Genomic DNA, 23,382 nt, shown 5'->3' on the forward strand with positions numbered 1-23,382 from the left:
CGTGATAAACCAATCAGCACGCGCCTTTAAACTCCGCCTCCCGTCAAACAACCGTTGCTTGTGTTTCAACAGACGGCGGAGGACCAATAGGAGTAGAGAGCGGGACGGAGCGAGGGAGGAGAAAAACCAGAGTCTTGTAAAGCTAAAGTTATGTCAATTTAGCTTCAGTACATAGCTTTTGATAATAAAGCAGGAGGACCCCCGAAAAATAAACATGGTGGTTGTACATATCCCGCCCCTCCAGCCCCCCAAAGTCTAGAAGGACTCTGGTACGTCCTTCTTGTATGTGGTAAATTTCGACTTAGTGTGTGCGTTCCTCATTATCGCTGCATCGACACACGAGCGGGTTACGTCATCGCACCGTTCTTGGTGTTGAGAAGTTGGTAAATATGGTTTGACCTCATGGTGGAGAGAGAGGGAGACAAACTGGATTAAACGCTACCAGCAGTAGCAGCAGCAGGAGGAGGAGGGCGGGTAGTAAATAACCTTTAGCTCCTGCTGTTAGCACACCGTTTCCCAAGATAAAGAGTATCCTCGGGAAAGTGCTGCTGCAGCTCAAATAAACATCGGCTGCTTTGACTCTCCATAGGCAGGCCACTTTATCTGATAAGACTTGGGGAAACCAGCAAAGAGCCCACACGACAGCTGCTGGTGAGTACCTATCGTGCATTCGCTGCTAATTATTATGTACGCAGTCAAGTATATTTTTGGTTGGCCTCGTCCGCTTCTCGTCGCTTCAGCCTCAAACCAGCTGAACGTGAAAAATCCTGCGCAGCGGCGTGCTGACGTGCCTGCCATGACCATGGCTGCCCCGTACTTGTACAAACTTTGTCAAGCTGCAGACCGAGCGCTAATTTATTCGGGACATTTGGAAATCTGCGCAGGCTATTCGCAGCAGCCGTAATGCTAGTTTTAACTCCTTAACGTGGCACGAGTTTGTTGTTATGAAGTCTCGTGCACGGTCGCCTACGAGGAAGTGAGTTAGGAGGAGTTTTAAAAGGACAACTGTCGTTGTGCCCTTGCATTGAAAGAAGAGAGGCCGTAGTGTCTCGTTACGCTGTTAAAACGTGTGTTAAAGCTTAATTCCAAATTTATACATTTTTGGAAGAGCGTGCACCTAGTGACTAGCATATGTTTATTTCAGGTACTGCGGGAAAAATAAAATTTCGCTTATTTGGCATAAACGGAAGTCAATTGTTGACACTCGTGTACGTGTTTTCGTTTCGGTTAACCTTTAACTGAAACTATTGTTAATAGTTTCCTGTAGTAATTGTACAACTTTCATATCTGCACAACATTTTAGAGCAATCATTTCAAGAATCAAACACTCTAAAACATATAACACATCTATTACTATGGACGATTATAATTTTTGAGAAGTTTCTTTTTTTCCTTTTTTTAATGTCAGTCCCAGTACCCATCATCACCTCGATGTTATATTATTGTTAAAAGTTTTAGTTGTTATATATTATAATGTGTTTCATGGTCTCTTGTGATACAACTAATAGCATTAATTTGGCCAAAAATCTAATAAAATAGAGAAGCATGCTTTCCCATTTTACCATGTCAGATTATGTACACATAGAAGTGAGGTAGGTCAATCTAAGCCTCTATGAAGTGCTAACAGATAAAAGTGTAACAGCTGGCTGTGATTGCATTATTTTTAATGCAGGAACTGCCTTTGATTGTGCAGTTTATTAAAATGGGAGAGACTCTTCTTTTCCAGGAGTCTCGCAGGACGACGTGAGTTTATTCACGTTTCCCTCATAAACGGTGGTGACGCCACTGCAAAGTTAACGGGAAACATTTCCCACTCTTGGCTCAGGAACGCTTGTCAAGGGCAAGTGATGGTAGACTGTCAGGAAGCCATGAGGTGGACTGAGCAGGATTCAGACGCTGACTAACACTGCTTGGGCTATTTCCATAACGGTGAGACAACAGCTTGAGCAGCAGACAACAGCTGCGGCTTAGGTGTGCATATTTGCCACACAGTCAGTACGCTATTACCAAAATCATACCTTTCAGTTTCCCTCCTCTGGAGATGAGGGCTCGGGGCCCACACACACAGGCCACACACCGACTCTGGCAAATGGGAAGTTGCTCAGCCGATTACATTTGGCAATAAAATTACATCTTAGTCACAGCCAGAGAAAAATCAACGGCACTGTAATGAATGTGGACCAGGGCACATTCTAAGCCAGAAAAAACCCCTGAAGTGTTTCTGAATCTTGATTTTATAACCGTGGAATCTAAGTACAGTAGGAGATTTGTCTTTTACAGATTTAGGTCTAAATAAACAAGTAAGGGATCTTGGAAGAGGCACATTGTGGGAAGTTAAGTTTAAGATGGCACAGCTTTGTAATTGGAAAGAGTGTTGTATTTCTATAAAATCAAAGACTGAAATTACCTTAAAAACGAGATGAATTAGCTGTACCCTTTATAGCTATTTTAACTTTCAAACTTAATCTTTAAATTTAATCTTAAACACTGTGAAGGAAAATGAGCATTCAGATTTCTCAAACATGATTATTCCAGTGCAAATATTACTGATCTAAAAAAAAAAAAAAAGAATAAATCCTATCACGTCTTTCCACAAACTCTTCATTTCTTCCCCTTCCTCTTGGTTCCTTGTAGGGCTGCTCGATTATGGCAAAAATGATAATCACAATTATTTTCACTGAAATTGAGATCACGATTATTTGACGATATTTATTTAACCCTTTAAGACCTACTATAGAACCAAGTCCACCAGAGCTTATATTATTTTTTTTACATGCTGTAGTGCCATTTGTGGGAGCATTTCAAGTTGCTATACATCAATACAACTGTTATAGCCCATATTTTAATAATATGTATGCATTAAGTCCATAGTAATTACATAAATTGCAAAAAAGTGCAATAAACTACAAAAAAAATTGAAAATCGCTTTTGTTTTGTTTACATATATTTCTACTTGGAGAAATTTAAGAGGCTTATCCCTCAAAACTTTAAATACAATAAAGTTGCAAAAAATAGTTTCCCACCACAGGAAATTTATTTTGAGTGTCTTCATAGTTTTATTTTGGAGATACAGCAATTTTTATATACTGCAGGAAAAACAAAAAACAATCCTATGATGCAAATTTGCAAAGAAAACAGCAGGTGCATCATTTCACTGTGGGAAGTGTTACGAACAGCTGATAGGAACGGCGAAGCGTGTTTCTGGAATATTATGTTTTTGTTCCTGCAAGCGAGGACAAGCTGATGGCATCAGATGTAAGTACAACTCCTCCGGTTTCATATGCAAAACAAATTATTGCGCTAGCTTACACGGTTCAGGTTCTACAGGGATTTAAAAATAGTTATGCAAAACGGAGCGTGCTGCTCTGACCGGCTTTAAAGGGTTAACAATGACTTTAAAAAATAATATAAAATAGTGTGCAACACCACTGAAGTTTTTTTTTTTTTAAACTCTCTTTTCAACCAACGGCAGTCACTCTCCAAATAACTTCTGCTTAGCTTTCCGAGCTTCCTCTTAATCAGCGGTCTCCAACCTTTTTTGCGCCACGGACCGGTTTATGCCCGACAATATTTTCACGGACCGGCCTTTAAGGTGTCGCGGATAAATGAGGGAGGGGCTAATAATCGGCTCAGTCATTTTTAATGATCGTTGAAAGCCCAGATCGTAATCGTGATTAAAATTCGATTAATTGAGCAGCCCTAGTTCCTTGTGTCACAAAGTATCCACCATCTGAAAACAGAGCAGCCCTGAAGGAGGATGGATGACCCACTTCTGACTCAGGCGATGTATGTGCACTGCTTCACATACACGCTTATTGATATGTTGCGTAGATTCCTTCAGCCACAGCCCCAGCAGCTTTCTCCACAGGCCCAAATCCTCGCCAAGCTGTTTTGGAGCCTGTTGTCACGCCCACAAAGCAGCACCTGTAACATTGTAACAAAAACAGGCAGCAAGCTGTAAGAGGCAGGAATGCAGCGGTGGCTCTGCTGTTTAGATAAGCCTGAAACAAACCCAAGTTTTATTCGTGTCTTAACTCAATCTTGAGATTTGCTTTCAAGCGTTGCCATCACAATAGCAACAGCTTTAACAGTCTGTAAAGATAACCAGGTTGTTTCCTGAAAGGAAGATGCGACATTTTTAGATTCATAGAAAACCAGCCTCGTCGTCCCGTCGCTCGGCATAAAATATGACGGTGGGCCTCGAGCATGAACTCAACACGTGCTCCCACACTCACTCGTGCACAAAAATAGCTGAAAGATTTATCCCTTGCTCTCCTCCCGTTTTGTTTCCAGTGACATTTTCAGATGCAGCCCTGGACCACATGCACGCATGCTCACAGCTTACAAGCATTCGCCTTCCCTTTCTTGTGTCTCCGTGTGCCCAAACAGGGATCGGAGGTCATGGGTATTTTTAGACAGAGTATTAAAGTCCTCTCAAGATGTGACAGCTGTGTATGTTTGTGAGTGTTTCTGTTGGCAGTGACTCGACAACGGGTTTTATTTCTTTCCATTTGCCTTCTTTGTTTCTATGGTCTTTTTTTTATCTTCCCTGAAGAGGTAAACTGACACATTAAAATCTCTGACTGCTTTGTGTCGGAGCTTCCAGGGGAATCAAAGGATGACATTCACCCCACATTTTTCTCTGTTTTGTTGTCTTTCTGTCTTCTGTTTGTAGTCCATCATGGCAGGTGATATGATGTTGCTAATGCGAGGCCTGGCTAAGCTGAGCCAGGCAGTCGTAGAGACTCAGACCAACACCCTCCGCAGTGGGACAGGTATGTTTCTGAACAATATTCCCTGTGCTTTTATCTTTCTGTTTCTTTGGTAGTCATGTTCCCACTTTACTAAACCAGACATTTCCGTGTGGGACTTGCAGCGACCCCAAAACTGACTTTCATTCAAATGATATGAGGCACAGCCCAGTTAAATCCCCTCCCCTCTGGGAGGAAAACCAATTCATTTGCTTTGTATTGACTGTGTTTTGTGTGAAGGTGACTCCTTCTCGAGTCTGCTGATAGGATAAGGAGCCTAGAGCTCAGCGTTTATCAGGAGCTAAAGGAAGAAAAGAAAATGGTTTGAGGAGGCAAAAGTAGACACAGATGTTGGACAGCAGCAGGGTTCAGAATGAGAACACAGAAATCCTGACATCCCTGTAGCAAGCATTTTGTCACTGATAAATGAAATGTTCAAATTGTGTCAGTTTTATAGCCAAAACGTGTTGACAGGAAGTTCATTTGTACTGTAGTGTAAAAAGTCACAAAGTTATAAGTAAATGTTTGTAAGTGCTTGAACTGACTTCTATCTACAACTTGATAACAAATAGCGAGTGTTCTTTAACGTGGCATGTCTAATTTTCAGGCAGCTAAAGAACTTTTGTTAGTGTTTCAGTACTTGTTTGGTTTGGAGCCCAACTTGTAATGTAATGTTAAGACATTCATTGGGAGTGACCAGGATGGACATAATTAGAAATGAGCACATCAGGGGCAGCTCAAAATGAGAGGTTTATACACAAAGTTAAAAAGGCAAGGCTTGGACATGTGCAGATGATGTTCAAGGGTGTTTAATATGGAGCTGCCAGGCAGGAGGAAAAGAGGGAGACCTCACAGGAGATTCATGGATGTAGTGAAGGAGGACACGCAGAGGGTTGGTGTGGCAGAGGAGGATGCTAGGGATCAGGTGAGATGGGTGAAGAGAATCCTACGGTGGCCCTGAGAGACCAAACGCACTGCAACTTAAGAAAACAAGAAAAAGCGTTTTTGGGGAAACGATAACATGACAGAAGAGCTGTGGAAGGGATAAGTGATAAGCTAATAGCAAACATGTGTCTACAGTATTATATATATGAGTCATGCAATGAAAACACACATTACCTGCATCTTTTTCTTGATCACAGCACTGACGAACCCTCTGTTCTTTTAAGTGTGTCCATTTCTGTCACTTCCTCAGCTGTTCTGTCACATTATTATGTCCCCGAACACTTCTGTTGTGTTTTGTGTGCTTGTTTTTGTTTTTCTATTTGCTGTTGCTTTTTTTTTTTTTTTTTTTAAATTGCAGTGTTTTTAACCCTGTCAGGGTCATCGCATGATCCGTATGAAAACAGCACATGAAACATTAACAGATTTCCCTAATGCGTGTAGTTATTTACTACGTTTATGCTCCGCCCATCTCTGCTTAGACTAGTTGGTTGTTATTTGGCTGTTGAAGGACATTGCAGAGAGCCCCCTGGTGGGCAAACTGTGTAATGTCAACACTCATTACATGGTTGAAGGCTGTTTCTCCATTTCTTCTTTACTTTTATTTCAGTTTAGTAATATAAATGCCGCCACTGATAAATCAGCAAATAGCCAGTATCATACAATAAAATCAACCCACCGATAAATCGATTGGGCTGTAGTCTTCCCACCAGTGGATCTCAGATTGTGACACACTGGGGTGTGTCTGCATTAAGCTGTCCACTGAGGGCAAACAGAATCGTTTTTATGATTGACGACTTTGGAATAATTTTCTAAATAACAGCACAGTAGCCTTGCGTAAAAGGACATCCTAAAGCTGTTTTGTAACTGTTGCTCAAGTTTTAAAAGAAATGAAAGTTTTACAGTTAATAAAGAAAAAGGAGGAATTGGTCCAGGAAACTGGATGGCCACAGGAACGAAGGGCCTTCTGCAATATTCAGTTGACTAATTTTAACCAGAACACTAAGATGCATTGTTCATAATGAAGTTTATAAAATATTAACACAATAGTTGCTTTATTATTAGCAGAAAACAACTTGAAGTTTCCTGTATTTGTATAACCAGCCCCAGGAATAGGCGCTGCTGTCCAAAGTGTCCAATCAGCTGCGGAGCAAGGCATCTCGGCAGCCATGGTAAAAATCCAGGTTTGTGCAGATAATACTGTGTATTTTAATAAATGTCATAACGGTACTTTGACTTTGTTTTAAATGTATGCATTTGTCTCTAAAGGAAATGTCCGGCCAGCAGCAAAGCTATTCCTCAGAGTCCGACTTCGACTTTCCTCCAGATGACAGCACATTCAACACTTCAGAGTTCAGGGATGAAGGTGCAGACTTCACAGTGGATCACTCAGGAAGCAGCGATGACGCAGCAACAGGGGCGAAGCATGCCAGTGGGAAACACTCAGTATTTGAAGGATACAAAGACCCCAGCAAACAGTTCAGTGGGAACACCAGATCCTACCACCAAGATGTGAGGTAAGAATGGTTGTGCCATAAACGAATCACTGCTGCCGGTTATGGGGGATTAAGGTAATACTCTTTGCTTTCTCTGTGGCAGACATCTTAGTGGACGTCAGCTCTACAACCACAGAATGAACAAACATGTGTGGAGGCAGCTTTACTTTCAGCATCCTGTCAGTCAGTTCAGGAGCTACCATCAGGACCCATCCACGATGGGGGGATTGACGGCCGAAGACATCGAGAAAGCTCGAGAGAGCAAGGGGACTGATGGAAAACCACATAAACAGATGGTAATTCCTCTTTCTCATTTCCTGTTCCTTGAACACAAAGCTACTCGTTTAAACGCTTAATTTCTGCTATTGGTTTCAAATTTTAATGGAAAGTCACATTGCGTTGTGTCTTCTTCAGCTGAGTGAGAGAGCCAGAGAGAGGAAAGTGCCCGTGACCCGGATCAGCAGATTGGCCAACTTTGGAGGTACAGCATTACACTGCGTCTGAGTCATGGATGATTCAGTGGATGTTAATATTTGACTGTATCTGTAGTCGTGCAAGTCTGCATATACATCAGCAGCAAAGTAAAGCTTTGTGTGGCTAGACCTCAGCTTTTAATGGTCCAGATGACATTTATTGGATCCTACATTCAAACTAATATTTGAAAACAGAGTGTGTTCTTTCTGATTACACAGAAGTCAAAGTGAGTCTCTATTAATTGAAAGATCTAGTTGTGTTGGTGAAATGTTGTCTAATTGTTGAGCTTTTTTTGTGCTTAATAATATATAAAAACTGAGTTGGTAAAATTCTAGTCACCTAATCTTGTAATCTTTTAACCTCCCACTTACCTTTTTAGGTGAGGTCACTGGTGTTAAGACAGTACTAATAAATTCACGTGACTACATAAGGCCATTTCTAAATGGCAGCGAATACAAAAACAAAGCCCTTAAAGGAACCGAAGGAAACAAGACATTGAGAAATGTGTGTAACATGCTTGTCAGACGTTGGAGCCGCACTCAAAACAAAAACCTCTAGAAATGAGGTCAAGCTTCCTCAGCCTTTTCTTTAACTAATCTGCTCCTGTTGAGATAAAAACATGCCCTGTTAGGCAGCTACAAGCTGGCACAGCGAGACACCGGCAGCCTGAAAGGGAGTTCTGCAATCGTGCAGCCATAAAAGGAATGAAATGTGTTTGACTTTGTAGTGCACACGGCTGTTGTTAATCTACTATTTCACCACGTTCACAGTTTTCCATTTATTGTCTGTGACACATTTAATGAATAAATTAATGCAGTTCAGTTATGTACATTAAAGAAAAAATCTAAAATTGATTTTTAAAATTTAACATTCTCTGTCTGGTTTACAATATACTCACTTGCCACTTTTTTATGCACACCAGTATGAGGTTGGACCTGTTTTTATTTTTTAGAACTGTTTTAATTATTTGCGGCATAGATGCAACAAGGTGATGGAGATATTTATTAGACATTCTGGTTAGAATTAGACGATCTAATCGCACAGTTTCTCCAGATTTGCACGTCCATGATGCGAATGATCCCGCTCCACCCCATTCCAAAAGTGGGTTGTGGTATTTAATGATGCATGGAAGCACAGATCCAAGAATGGATCCGTGTTTTCATGTTGTTTACGCTAAATTCTGACCCTACCATCAGAGTGCTGCAGCAGAAATCAAGACTCATCAGACCAAACAACGTTTTTCCAGTCTTCTTCTGGTCAATTTTTGGTGAGCCCACGTAAATTGCAACTCAGTTTTCTGTTTGTAGCTGCAAGACTGGCACCTGGTGTGATCTAAGACTGTTGTAGCGTAGCTGCTTTAAGATTCAGTGTGGTTTGCGTTCGAAGATGCTTTTCTGCATACCTTGGTGGCAGCAAGTGCTTTTTTGAGTTATTGTTGCCTTCCTGTCAGCTCAAAGCGGTCTGGCTCTTCTCTGACCTCTGACATCAACAAGGCATTTTCAGCCAGAGAACTACAGCTCTCTGCATACTTTCTTTTTTTTTCTTACCATTTCCTGTAAACTCTAGAGATGGTTGTGTGGGGAAAACCCCAGTTTTAACTCACCATTCTTCCCGATTCTGATACTCAGTTTGAGCTTAAGCAGGTCATCTTGATTGCTGTCGTTGACTTTATTGACTGATTAGACATTTGTGTTAGTAATCAATTGAGCGCGTCTAATAAAGTGGCTGGTGAGTTAACCATTAGCCAAAGGTTCAATGTGTATCTTCCAGAAAATGACTGAAGTCATCAGCCTGCTACTTGTTGACTTACCTTACAACACTAGAGGCTAGCTGCCTGACGTTGGATGACTTTCTTGCTAACCTTGTTGCTAGCAACATTTGTGTTTTATTTTGTTTCTTTGTTTTTGTGTTGTTTTTTATTGTGGAGTTTGTGTTGCAGTGTGAGTTTACCCTTTTTGTTGACGTTGGTGATTAGGGGATGCAATTTCTAAGCTAACATTAGCTAATGTTGCTAGTGTTGAACATTGAGAGCAGAGGCAAGGTCCTGAAAAAAGATCTCAGCAGCAAGCATAAACACTTCAGAGGCAACAGAGAGCGCTGTGGGAGATCAGCTTTTATATGTTGGATTACATTCTGTTCACACATTAATAGTACGAGACATTTAATACATAAAAAAATACTTCACATTATTCAGTCAGTAACTTTAAACATATCAAGTGTCTCTTCTAATCCTCCAAATTGTGCCACGACAGGATGTTTTTTCAGTGCTAATCTTACTCAAAGCTCTAATGTTCACACAAGCACAGCAAAGAGCTCGCAGCTAGCCTCAGAAGTAGTTTAAGAGAACTGATCGGCAGCTTTTGTGTTAGGAACTTCTCCTCAGACAGATGATGGATCTGTCAGGAGGAGGCACAGAGTCAAACCGGAGCCAGAAATGTGAACGAGAATATAAAGTGGACAGAAGTGAAACATGAACAGCCTCACATAAGTCAGCATGGAACGTCGACATTGCAGAATTTAGCCACAGCTCATTCCAAACAAGTTGGAGTTGCAGAGAGCCGCGACAGGTAGAGAGCTGAGATGATTCAGCATGTTGACAGCGGTAACATTTAGAAGGTGTTGAAAAGAGGAGGCGATGCATGAGCCTGGCCTCGACCCCGTCCTTCACTCCCCTACAACATTTGGCAACAAAGTCGGACAAGGCAAAAAGCACCAAACCGATTAATTGCGTGGCATCGGCCTCCTCTCGCCGTTGCCTTTCAAGTCACCGCTTCCAAAGGTTTTGCTGACAGTGCAGTTTGGTTCTGAATACCAAATAAACTGACGAGAATAAGCACCGCAGTCATTTTTGCAAACACGTTGCTTTTCTTGAGATCGAATGATGGACAGACACTTGTGCGTGGTCTGGAAAACAAAATATGTCACTCAGAGATGCTGCTGGAAATGCTGATCTCTCTTTGGCTTGACAGTTGCACATGCTGACATCATACAGTTATATAGGTACAGTCACGTAACCGGCTGCCTCATATTCAGTGTTTAAATCTGTGCATTGCAAATCCTCTCTAAACCAGGAAACAAAACACAGGCACATGACATTACTGTGAAAGGAAAAGTTACACGTTAAGTTACACTCATACACACACACACACACGAAGCAATGATGAATAAGTGCTCAGTTGACTTGTATACATGACACTGAAGCACACCGCGTCCCCATTTGTCCGTCCACCGCTGCATCTCTGCTTCAGAGAGGCCGCTGACTAACTGATTATGTAACGTTGAGTTATGTAAGTTAGAAGCAAGCTCAGAGGAACTTCACAAACAACCGCCCACTTGCGCAAACTCTTTCTTTTAATCCTCTAATTTCTTTTTTTTTTTTTTTTTTTTTTTTAAATGACATCAGAAACAGCAGTATGCGACATTACGTGATGGCAGAGCTTCAGTTCATCCTTTGTCATTTTTTTTTTTTTTTTTTTTTTAATAAATAGGACAGGGGGAATGAATGAGAGAGAGAGGGGGAGAGAAAGAAAGAAAACCAAAGGGGAGAAGAGACGGTGAGAAGGGGGGGGAAGAGAGACAGAAAAAAAAAAAAAAAACTCCTGGGTCACCTGTATGGAGAAAAAAACAAACAAACAAACAAAAACAAACAGAGGAGACAGCAAACAACAAAGAGCAACATAATAATAGAGAAAACAAAGCACCATCACAATAAACTAGCTAGTCATAGATATCAATATTTACTAAGTAATAAACGATATTGTGCAGCACGCAAGATAGACAGCGCACAGTGTGCTTTGAGGCAGCAGCCAAGAAAGCTTTAGTCCGCGTCTGTGAATACCCATGTGTGCATACCTGTGTGGATCAGCATGCTTGCATTCCAAAGGTTTCTCCATGTAATGATCTGCTAGGGAGTGTGGGGGGGCCACAGCCCCGTCCTCTAATTTTTAACATGATTGAGTTTTCCAAAAGCTTTCAGTTTTTTTTTACATTATTTCCATGTTTTGGATGCAACTGTTACTACTGCAGCCATTGCCAAATACTGACACGATCAAAGGCTTTGTTTGCTTTCTATTTTTGTCATATTTTCTGTTGCATATGTTTTATTTTGATAGGAGTGATAGCAGTTGCAACAGATGGCCTCGTTTAGTCAGGTTATTTACACTCATGACAGAGCAGAGGTGAGGGTCCCGTTAAAGCCGCAGCCTGTCCATACTCTGATTTACTAAAAGGATTTTTTTTTTATACATACGCTGCATGATTTGTGTTTTACTGTCAGTGTAGATGTGAGCTTTGTTTTGTTCTTTTCATCAATTAAAAAAAAAAACAGCAGAACATCATCAGATGACGCATTCAGTGCTTTAAAATGTGTTGTATTTGTGTGTTAATGATGAAAACGCATTGGTCTTTGTTGTTGTAATACATTGGTATGTGTTTTGGTTTTTCTGTGTGTTTGCACCAGGTCTGGCTGTAGGTTTGGGTATTGGAGCTCTAGCAGAATTCGCCAAGAAGAGCATCAGACAAAACGGCGCAGAAGGTAACACTCAGAAATGCGTACACGCACACACACGCCTAAGTGGCTCGAGCAGTGAGCGGGATTTACACGTTACAGCTAAGAAATGGATGAAAACCTCACCGTTTGCTTTTAAAACACTGGCATATTTATTCATTTTTTACATGACACTTGTTCTTAACAGTAGTATACACAGAAAAAAATCTTAGTAATGTTGTGGTGAGGACTCCTCACGGTGCGTTTGTTTTTGGTTTATGGTAACAACATGCAGAGATTTTGCAGCAGCATTCCTATGAATTGCCCTCAGCACCAATCCCTCTTGCATGTTATTACATGTTGCACACTTCAATTAGGCCATCTCCCTTACAGCCTGCCCCCTAAACAGACGTCCCTGCTCTGCTTCGTCAACCTGCTAATCCTGAAACACAGGCTAAGCTGAAACAGAGCGTACAGGCGTAAATCTGTGGCATTTATGCATCTGTTTGTTGCTATTTATTTTTGTGTGCGCTTTAATCCCAGGCACACACTGAACGTGTGTGTGTGTGTGTGTGTGTGTGTGTGTAATCTTCATTAAAGCCTCTGAAGGCAGCTTCAGATGTACCAGAGCGTACTACCTGATGACCTACTGACACACGTACACAGTCACACCCCTCACACATTGGTACAGTCAGATCCACAGCGCTGCGTCCCATTTACCACAGAAGTCGGATACTGGAGCTGCGAGTAACATCACTCCCAAGATATGCATGTTCTAGCAGTAAAGCTGGAAAAGCAAGATAGTCATCCTTAGCATGAATGCCTATCTTAATAAGGCTAGTCACATGCATCACTAGCAGGACTGCTCAACTCTTCTTTTTTAGTTTTTTGTTTTTACGCACTGCCAGTGTTCTGCATATAGCTTATATAGTAAGTCACAAATACACAACAGTAGTCCTGCACATTGCAAATACGGGGTAGGCTTAAATGTAAGGACTCTCTAAAAATTGTCCATAATTCCTAAATGTTGCACGAAATATTTCTCTTAAATCCTTGAATTAAAACGTTTGTCCTTCAGTCAAATCCTTGTTGCCTTATTTTAAAGTAATTGTGTTGCTGCATAGAAGAAAAACAGTAAATGTGACACAAGAGCTTGTGAACCTGACTGTGCACACAAGACCACAGACCAGTCTTGACAAAACTTTGCAGAAACATTGCCTACTTCATATAAATGTGAGTGCCCACATCTGTATGGCGTATACAAATCCCACAATCATATATATTTGTAGAATTGACAGTTTAATTGGGCACGACGACCTTACGACTACTATCACGGTGGCCACTTTTGTTGATGTTTAGTTTCTGCACGGCCTACATTTGTTACACTGTGTATTTTAATGGTCAGTGCAAATTTTTTAATCTTTCTGGAGCAGATTATCAATCAAGTTATCAAAATAAGCCTCAATAAAAATGTTCAAAGGCTAAAAAAAAAATAGCAGAGGAGATCAGACAACTATGTGGGGATAAGTTTAAATTCAAAATATGTGTCACATGACCAAACAAGCACTTCAGGTGCAAAATCTGTCTGTATGGAAAAAAGCAAATACATACAAATACTTAATGAAATCTGTGAAACGTTTTATGTAATCACAATTAAGAAAAGTAAGTATGATTTTTACAGTTATTGTTTATTGGCCTGCTGATTGGATAAAACACTTAACATGCATAACAAAATGCACTACATGCAAATGTAATACTTCTTTTTGTCTTCAGGTGAAAACAGGAAAGCAGTTCTGGACTCGAGCCCTTTCCTGTCCGAGGCCAACGCTGAGCGCATTGTCAGAACTCTGTGCAAAGTCAGAGGAGCTGCATTAAAGTTGGGACAGATGCTCAGCATTCAAGGTGAGAGACGGACATAGTCGCATTGAAATTTAGATTTTTTTTAAAGTTTTCTGCTGGTGAATAAAAAGCATTCCTTACCCTGGATTATGTGAAGGGAAACACTCTCTATAAAATCACAGTTTTCAGGCTGATTATTGTGGTGCAGGTTAGCTTGACCGTGTGCTGTAGTAGCTGAGAACTTGTAAACTGACTAAGAGTTGGGACAGAGGACTTTTTGGTGAGCTTGTTTGTTTTTGTTTAGTTTTTTTTGCCGTCTTTATACTGCGGCTCTGTGTTGGCTCTAACCTGCATTTAGGTCAGTGCTTGTACACAAACAGATAATCCGAGAGCGAGGCCAGCGGCAGTAAACGACACAACCAGTGAGTTAATGAAGCCGTGTCAGGTAACAGCAGTAAACCCGTCATCACAGCTTTGTTTAGCTCTGTTGCTACCTCTGCCCAACCTTGATTTGGTGACCTTTTCCTTTGGTATTCGTGCCATCTTTGCCTGAACAGTGCAGTGCAGTAAATATAATAAGCCATGAAGACGGTAGCAGGAGAGAGGAAGGCAGCGGCTTCAAAAAAGACCAGGTCAGTCCACTGTGCTGAGACCTGTTGAGCAGTGTTACCATGTCTCTCAAGTGGTGACAAACTGCAGTTTCGAAGTGTGGCTGGGTCAGGGGTTAATGTAATATTCTGTGGGTGGACACACACAATCTCTCTGCTCTTTTCACAGAAAATGTAAAAAGCTGAAATGGAAATGATGATGATGATGATGATGATAATAATAATAATAATAATAATAATAATAATAGTAGTCTGCGGTTGACTATATGCAGAGGATAGAAATCCCTGCAGTCTTTGTCCTCTGCTGACATTTATCTGCCATGGCGGGAATGCAGTGCTGGGCAGATGATTGTCTGTTCAGCCATTGTGCTCTTTTAGCACAGCACTCAAAACTGTGTTAACCTCGAGAGGTCTGAAACTGTTAATAAAGTCTTTAATCCTGGTTACATATATCTTCTGCAGCGCCGGCCAAAGCCAACATTAGACACTGGCAATCTATCAGTTTACACAGCGAGTCTGATTTAACTCGCTGATTATGATTATGATGTGGTTTATTGTACTCAAGCAGTAAAATCAGGCAATTATTATGAGTATTAAAGCTTGATTGCTGTATGTGCTATTTATGTAGTATCTACAATTTTCAGTCCCATTAAACAAAGTACTAAACTGTACTTTTACTACACATTTTAGTAGGAAACTACACAGCAATTTAATCTACACATTATATCGATGTGTCTGGCTTAATTGTTTATGATAAATTGCTGAGCAATTGCACAATTACATTTGTGCTGTTACTCTATATTCCGACTGCTCTCACACTCACACTGTGATTTTTCCTTTTGACAGCTCAGCTTGTGTTTATAAGCGGACCCACAGCTTCACAATCAGCTAGCAAACCGTTGCCTTTGATCATTAACTCATGTCTGTAAAGTTAAGTTGACTCAGTTTTTCGTCTCTAAGCTGCAAGTATAAATAAAGCACGTCTGATAAGAACAGGTGACCCATAAGCCAGTCAGCCAAAAACTGCATTTTTCAGTCTGTATTTGATGCATGTTTCTCTCAGATTTCTCACAACCGGCTGCACTTAAATCAACGAGAGTCCTCTGACTGTAGCGAGGCATATCCACATATTCAGTTCTGCACTACAGTCACTAAGAGCAGGATCTGTGTTTGTGCACTGGCCTGTGAGAGAGCGGGAGAGCTGCCCCTCACACACTGGCTCAGAGAGAGAGAGAATGTTTTTTTGCATCACGCAGTGTCTAAATGTTACTTTGATCTTTGATGATTAGGCCCTGGTGCCTGTTTCGTACGTGTTTCAGCACCCACTCCTGTGTGTCGTTCATGTTTTTTGGGGTTTTTTCTAAAGTAATGGTGCCGCTCAGGTTGCGTTATGCAACGCAATATGGTAGTGAAAAAATAAGCAAATGGGTTTGCTGATGTTATCACGCTGACCTTATTTAACAAGAGTTGAACTTGGGGTCATTCTTTATGCTCAATGATTGCTCAAAGTTGTGGGTAGAGGAGCATGTTTGGATTTTTTTTTTTTCATTGGTTTGTTTTTTAGCTTTTATGAGGGGAATGGCAGGTAAAATGTTTGAGAACCACTTAACTTAATCTGTAATTAAAGATCTCAAGATGTTTTTATGTTTCAGATGACGCTTTCATCAATCCTCATCTTGCCAAGATTTTTGAGCGTGTGAGACAGAGTGCTGACTTCATGCCAATCAAACAAATGACAGTAAGACTGATAGTTATGCCATTTCCTCAGCAACTTATATTTTATTTAATGATTTAAGTTGTATTACATTGTGATTCCTGCCCCTGGCTCTTTTGAAAGACTTTTTTTTCCAGTGATGCTAAAATCCTACTTGCTCTTGTCTGTCTGCAGAAAGCACTGAATAACGATTTGGGCCCAAACTGGAGGGACAAGCTGGAAATGTTTGAGGAACGCCCTTTTGCGGCAGCGTCCATCGGGCAGGTTCACCTTGCACGGATGAAGGATGGCAGGGAGGTGGCCATGAAAATACAGGTTAGGATAAAAACATGTGACACTGCGTCCTCGTGTTGTCAACACTCGCTTAAACTTGCATGCATACAGGAAACGCATAATCTGATTATCAGATGGATGCGTTTCCTTACAGAGGAACATGTGAGCCAGTTATCTCATGCTTTTACTGAATAAAATAGATTTATTGCTTTGCTAACTGTTTATACTAAATATGATTGTGTGATCAAATTAAACAAAGTGTTTGAAAGTTTTTCTCTCTGTCTGTTGTCTTCAGTATCCTGGTGTGGCTCAGAGTATCAACAGTGATGTCAACAATTTGATGACGGTGCTGAATATGAGCAATGCTCTGCCTGAAGGTGTGTACACACACACACACACACACACACACACACACAGCATCCTCTTCATCTCCCTGTGTCTGCTTCTCTCTACCTGTTTCTGAGTTACTGTTTCCACGACTAGTCCCAATGTTTTTGTCCTGTTTTGTTTGTGTCTTTAGGTCTGTTTCCAGAGCACCTGATAGATGTCATGAGAAAAGAGCTAGCCCTGGAGTGTGACTATATTAGAGAAGCCCAGTGTGCAAGGAAGTTCAGGTATTATGCAGCAAGTGTTGTTGTAATCTGAAAGCCAAGCTTGAGAAATATTTTTTCCTTTAATTAAATTACTAAAGAAAATAATTTTTAGCTCATATGGCCAAAGGATTCGTGAGCTCATGCTATGGCAATTTACAAGAATTGCTTTTCCTGGGGCATTGCTCAGATTTTAGTGATCACCTAATAGGTCTTCACCCAGATTGTGGTCAAATTTGAGGTTCTGAGTGGATTTGAATTTCTACTAATTTAGCAATACACCCGACCAATGAAAAACTTATCGCTTTGTTTCCATATTTCATAAACATATCTTAAATCCTGGATTTCTAAAACTCAGTCTATGTAAACCTGATTAAACCTTTAAGAAATAAAAGGTGTAGGGTCTAGCTGTCATGAATTCACGTGCAGGAATCTGAGCCTAATGCTATATTACACTGGAAATGGGAAATCAGAAATCTTGAATTCTGGGTCATGATCAGCCCCTCAAGTGGAACTTGCCACTTACAAAAGTCTGAGAAGTCCCACCAACCCCAACTGCGTGATTCAAGCAGGATAAATGGCAGTAAAGCTGCAGCAGTTGTATTTGTGACTCTCTAATTCAGCGAGGCACAGAGAACCGACCATGCTGCAGCATTGCATTGTGCTCCAGGTATTGTTAGTGATGGCGCCACCTGGCTTCAGAGCAAAACAGAGCCTGTATTCGTACTCACTGGAACACAGTCACCTCGTGTGTGACAGTCATTCCCAGCTCCAAGGTCTGACTTCCAAGTTAAAAGGAAGGCTGCATTAATCTATGTGCTGGGATAAAGTGGACTGTAGACCTAACTGTCATGCCAGTGACAGCACACTATCGTACTCGACAGAATCCCTGATGCACTGATAGAGTATTTGAGCTCACATCATGGCTCGATTCTCCTTTCTGTTCTTTCTCCGCACTGTGCAGTCTGCTCTCCGTCACCCCTGAAACACTCGGGTTACACAGATATGGTTAGCTTATTCCACCCCCCTTTTTAAATGTCCGTTGCTTGGGTTCAAGGTCAGGCTGACTGTGATTGCTAGCCAGTTTTATATATAGACTTAACACTCTATGTGGAGTGTTGTGTTCTTAAGTTGTATTTCATGTGTTTTTGTATCTGCTCACGTCTGGCTCAGGGAGCTGTTAAAGGACCATCCGTTCTTCTACGTACCAGAGGTGATAGACGAGCTGAGCAGCCGCCATGTTCTCACTACTGAACTCGTTCCTGGATTTCCCCTGGACAAAGCCGAGAGCCTCTCTCAGGAGCTGAAGAACGAGGTACGGATGGTTATGATTACACAAGTTAGTTTGTGCAGAGGGGCTTTCTCAACTGCAGACATTCCTTTCTTAGCGGATCCCAGTTCAGTCAACACACTAAACACCACAAAAAAGCAAAAGCGAGTACAATCTGGCATGTGTTTCTTTTCAGCAGATTGAATGTATACCTTTGTCTTTTCTTTCAGATCTGCCTCAACATCTTGACTCTGTGTGTCAGAGAGCTGTTCGAGTTCAGGTACATGCAGACTGACCCAAACTGGTCCAACTTCTTCTATGATCCACAGGCGCACAGGGTGAGTTTCAGTACAACCTGTTGTGTGTTGTCATGAAGTTTGTTCAGCTGTAAATATAAGTAATATGAAGTTGGCAGTTAATGGGAAATGGTAACTGCCGTGTGCTCCTCTAGGTGGCGCTGTTGGACTTTGGAGCCACGAGAGGATTTGATCAATGTTTCACTGATGTCTACATAGAGGTGAGACCAGGCAGCTGCTATATAATTATCATGAATGGTGATGATGTATGCTCTTTATGGAGCTTCACTAACTTTTTCTGTGTTGATCTTCTGACTGTGGGATGTTAATCTCAGATTGTCAAGCCTTAAATGACTTTAGTAACTCTTAATGCTTCTGCATGCCAAGACTTTTTGAACAATTTCTTTCATTCTCTCAACTTTGGGGGATCAGTTTGGGTTTGGCTCCTTCTGTTTCAACATGATGCTCACCAGTGCCCAAAGCAAGGTGCATACAGACATGGATGAGCGGTATGGAAGAACTTGACTGGCCTCCACAGTCTTGAACTCAACCTGATAAACAACCTTTGGGACGAATTGGAGTGGAGACTGTGAGCCAGGCCTTTTCATTCAACATCAGTGTCTGACCTCACAAATCTTTAAAAAAAAAAAAAAAAAAAATCAGAAATCCCATAAACACTCTTAAAGCCTTCCCAGAAGAGTTGAAGCTGTTATAGCTGCAAAGGAGCCAACATCATATTAAAACGTATGGATTAAGAATGGACTGTCACTCAAGTTCATATGCATGTGGAGACAGATGAGCGAATCCTTTTGGCAGTACAGTGCAGGTGCAGCTGTAATATTTCTAGCAGTAATCCAGAGACGAGACAACATAAAGCTCCAGTAGTTGTAAACCCTGAGGGGAGATGTACGTCTTAGTTTTTTTGCTGATGTTGACATTTTGTAACTCACACTTGTACTCATTTGCCTCTGATGATTGGTGAACTCGATCTTAATGCCAAATCAGAAGGTGTTAAAAGACCCTAATTATTCATGGCAACCCAAATCCTCGCAAGAGATTCGAATCTAAATTTGAATGAAGAAAAAGAGAGTGACATGTGCGACCTGTGTGTGTCCTGTGCAGATAATCCGTTCAGCTGCCATGGGCAACAGGGAGGGAGTACTAAAGAAATCTATCGAGATGAAGTTTCTGACCGGTTACGAGTCCAAGGTAATGATCTCTGAGCTTTTTCTGCCTGCTCTGCTTTACAAATGATGGCTTTGTCACTGTGGAGTAGCCATAAACAAGTAAATGAGAGTTGTAAAAGTGCGCAAACATAATGTGTTAAGCATGTGTTTTGGTTTATTAAATTTTTTTGTTCTTTTGTTTTTTGTGTTTTTACGTGTGTTGTCCAGGCAATGGTGAATGCCCACGTGGATGCAGTGATGATCCTCGGCGAGGCTTTTGCCTCCTCGGTGCCCTTCGACTTCGGTTCCCAGTCCACCACCGAGAGGATCCACAACCTCATCCCCGTGATGCTCAAACACCGGCTCACCCCGCCCCCGGAGGAGACATACTCGCTCCACCGTAAGATGGGCGGCTCGTTCCTCATCTGCTCCCGGTTGAATGCTCAGCTGCAGTGCAGGGAGATGTTCGAAATGTCGTATCAGAAGTACTGGGAAGGCCGCACGCCACCGTCTGACTCGGCATAAAACCAATCTGTGTTTGGAATTATGATGGACTGGATGGGGGGGAAGGGGGCCAACAGAAAAGTGCCCATAGATACCAAAACGGAGGAAGGAAACTGTCGTCGAGCGCCAGCGTGTTGGGCATCCAATGAAAAGACCCGCATACATATCAACACCCATCATTTTTGGTTTGAAAGAGGGAGCAGCAACATGGTGTGCGTGTTGCGTTTAAGGCCAGAAGAAAAAAAGCTGTAAGAGACAAGAGTGAAGGAGAGAAGCAGCCTTGTTTTAGGTGTAAACTGAGTGTAAAAAGGTTGAATTTGCATCTCTTGATGATTTCACGATGATTCTTGCATCTTATGTTGCTGTGTTTTGTTGAGCTTTGGGATACACTGTAAAGTTTGCTCTTTACCGTAAATGTCACAACATTGCATTGCGTTAACTAAGCTTTAATTTTAGGCCAGAATAACAATGCAGGTATTTCTGCTTCTTTTTAAAAAAAAAAACCACATTTAATAATTAGATATTATGGCTATAAATAATAGGTATTGGTCTAAAAGCAGACTGCAGATAATTAGTCTTTTTTTTATAAAATAAAAATAGAGATGATGAGAATTATTCAAGCATTTTGTTTAGTTTAGTTTTTTTTTTTTTTTTAAAGGGGGTGACAAAGTGATATTTCTCAGCACTTACACACAAGAATGTGTGACTTTAGCATATGTATATGTAGTATACAGGATCTTGTGTATTAATGCAGCCAGACAGTACTAAATGATGTTGTTTATAGCTTGTAGCTTCTAAGGGAAATTGTTTTGGGCATGAGATTAAGTCAAGCTTAATTCACAGGAGGATGAAAGTCTCTAATTTAAATAGGTTCTGTCCTCTTTTTGGGTTTTAAACAGTGTTCATATGGACTAACTAGCCAAGTTAGCATCATTGTTGCTCAAAATTTAAATTCTGTCAGACATAATTCAGATTTCCTGAATCTGAATTGTTTTTTTTCCTTATTTTCAGTCAGAAACTAACAAACCACATGGATCCATGTTGCTCTCTGCTTAGAAATGAATGTTTCCCAGAAGAAACAGGTCATTGCTCACACATCAAACACTGGACCTGAATGTTCACAAACTACCTGGATGGGAAGCGCTCGTCCTGATAACGCACAAGATCAGCTTGTGGGCTTGGCTCGCTCCCACAAGTCGGTAATCTCTCCACGCCTCCTTGGGTGAAAAATCCTCCTAACTGGTGTGTGACTGTGAAAGTTCTCTGTGATCTGCTGTGTGAATACTGTTATGATGATATGATGATATGGTGTGAAAATGGGGGGGGGGGGAGAAAAAAAACAAGGTGCCTGATGTTTCTAGCAGATGGTTTGTAGCTAGAAATCTCTACTTTATATTTCATATTAAGCATCACTGAGCAGAGGGTTTCAATTTTGTAATCGAAATGCATTCTTAACTGAACATTGTAATAAAATATATGAAAAGAGTAAATGTTTGAGCTACTCTGGTCGGGGTGTCTCTGTGTGGGTTTATGTGTGTGTGTGTGGTCCCTGCTTTACGTTATCACTGTTACCCAGGCATATGTGTGTATAACCCAGATTTTGATGTGTGCTGGCCCCTCGGTTAGGTTGTAATCTGTTTTTAAAAGAGAAAACGAGTGAAAACACAGTAGAGGGAGAGAGGTCATCTTCCTTATTTAGCTACGTCTTGGCCAGCAGTGGAGGAACTGGCACAGAGCCTGGGAAATGAGAAGGCACGCTGAAATATTCAGACGATGTGAACCCGCACACTTAAAATATCCGAGCAAATAAATCATGCTGTTACCTGCGCACAGGGAGGTGAGTTGCTTTGGGGCGAGTGGGCGTCGATAGACACACTCTTTGTGATACTTTTTGTTTGGAGAAACCCAAACCTATTGCAAGTAATTTCAGTTAACCGGTGCTTTCATCTTTCAGTGTGAAGTGCATGAAGAACCTGATGTAATTCACTAAATCTCCAGCACACGGCGCTGCCGTGTTCTCCCACAGCGACTTGACAGGTCAGCCGCTGGAGTAGAGGCAACATCCTGATGAGAAAACAAAACATAAGCAGCCTGAAGCCAGACGGATAATTATATGGAACTCAGCTGGCTGCAGGTACAATATTGCTTTATTAAAAATATCCGGTGTGCAGAGGCGGGAGAGATTACACACAGCAGCAGTGATTAAATCAGGCGCATGTACTTGACACTGAATGCTGTGTGTGTGCATGAGAGATTCATATAAATGCACACATGAAAGGTCATAAATTATACCTCTGACCCTGAAGCATGTATTTATTGTGTGTTAGAAAATAGTCAAACTAATTATACAACAATTAAGTATTGGTATGGAAAGCTTGATCAGGGTTTTAGTTTATTAAATCTAGTCAAATACAGTCTGCTTGTATAAACAGTACTGTGCAAAAGTCTTGAGCTACCCTTTGTTTCTGCACGTTTTGCTAAGAAAAAGGAAAATGGTTACAGTGATATAATGAAAACTAAGACCTGTTGACACTGACTTTCAGTCCAGTTCTTGTGTAATCTGGAATACCTCAGCCTTTCTCCCTGTTTCCCTTTCTTGACGGTGGCTTCCTGATTGCCACCTTTCCACTGAGGCCATTTTGGATCAACAGTAGATGGATCAACTAGTGGTCCAGTTCATCGCTCGGGCCCTGTACCAGATACCAGCTTCCTCAAGGACACACTGCATGGCATGCCGAGATATATAAGTTTTTAGCTAACAGCTCTCTGAGAACTGCCTTGTTAGTGCAAAAAGGCTATTTTATCCCCATCAAAGGGTGTTATTTTTGATGTTTTTCGTGGATTTTTCAGGTTCTGTCCAGAGGAAAAAAATACCTTCAGTAAGCCTAAAAACTATTGCTCGAGATCACTTTAAAAATGAAAAGAAATGTTAAAAAATTAGGAGTGCCTCAAGGCTTTCACACAATACTGTAT

The 23,382-nt window shown here is 41.2% G+C and overlaps 1 protein-coding gene across 3 annotated transcripts; it reads left to right on the top strand.

Annotated features, from left to right (window-relative positions):
- Positions 1-81: 81 nt before the first annotated feature.
- Positions 82-21,915, top strand: LOC146691645 (atypical kinase COQ8A, mitochondrial-like). Of its 3 annotated transcripts, none has more exons than XM_085431551.1 (17): positions 82-269; positions 4,676-4,775; positions 6,798-6,877; positions 6,963-7,210; positions 7,293-7,485; positions 7,604-7,670; positions 12,123-12,197; positions 13,923-14,051; positions 16,249-16,334; positions 16,485-16,625; positions 16,879-16,960; positions 17,104-17,197; positions 18,347-18,488; positions 18,674-18,781; positions 18,895-18,960; positions 19,862-19,948; positions 20,134-21,915. In XM_085431551.1, exons 2-17 carry the CDS (start codon positions 4,682-4,684, stop codon positions 20,428-20,430), a joined length of 1,989 nt encoding a protein of 662 aa, XP_085287677.1. In that variant the 5' UTR covers positions 82-269; positions 4,676-4,681; the 3' UTR covers positions 20,431-21,915. The 3 variants fall into 3 exon arrangements, with proteins under 3 accessions (XP_085287677.1, XP_085287676.1, XP_085287678.1); XM_085431550.1 differs by lacking the exon at positions 82-269 and adding an exon at positions 296-651; XM_085431552.1 differs by lacking the exon at positions 82-269 and adding an exon at positions 4,450-4,557.
- Positions 21,916-23,382: the final 1,467 nt, after the last annotated feature.

Source organism: Copadichromis virginalis, linkage group LG15, assembly GCF_057382275.1.
Source record: "Copadichromis virginalis isolate Kocher_CV1m ecotype Utaka linkage group LG15, C_Virginalis_male_GT1.1, whole genome shotgun sequence".
NCBI classification, from domain to species: Eukaryota; Metazoa; Chordata; class Actinopteri; order Cichliformes; family Cichlidae; genus Copadichromis; species Copadichromis virginalis.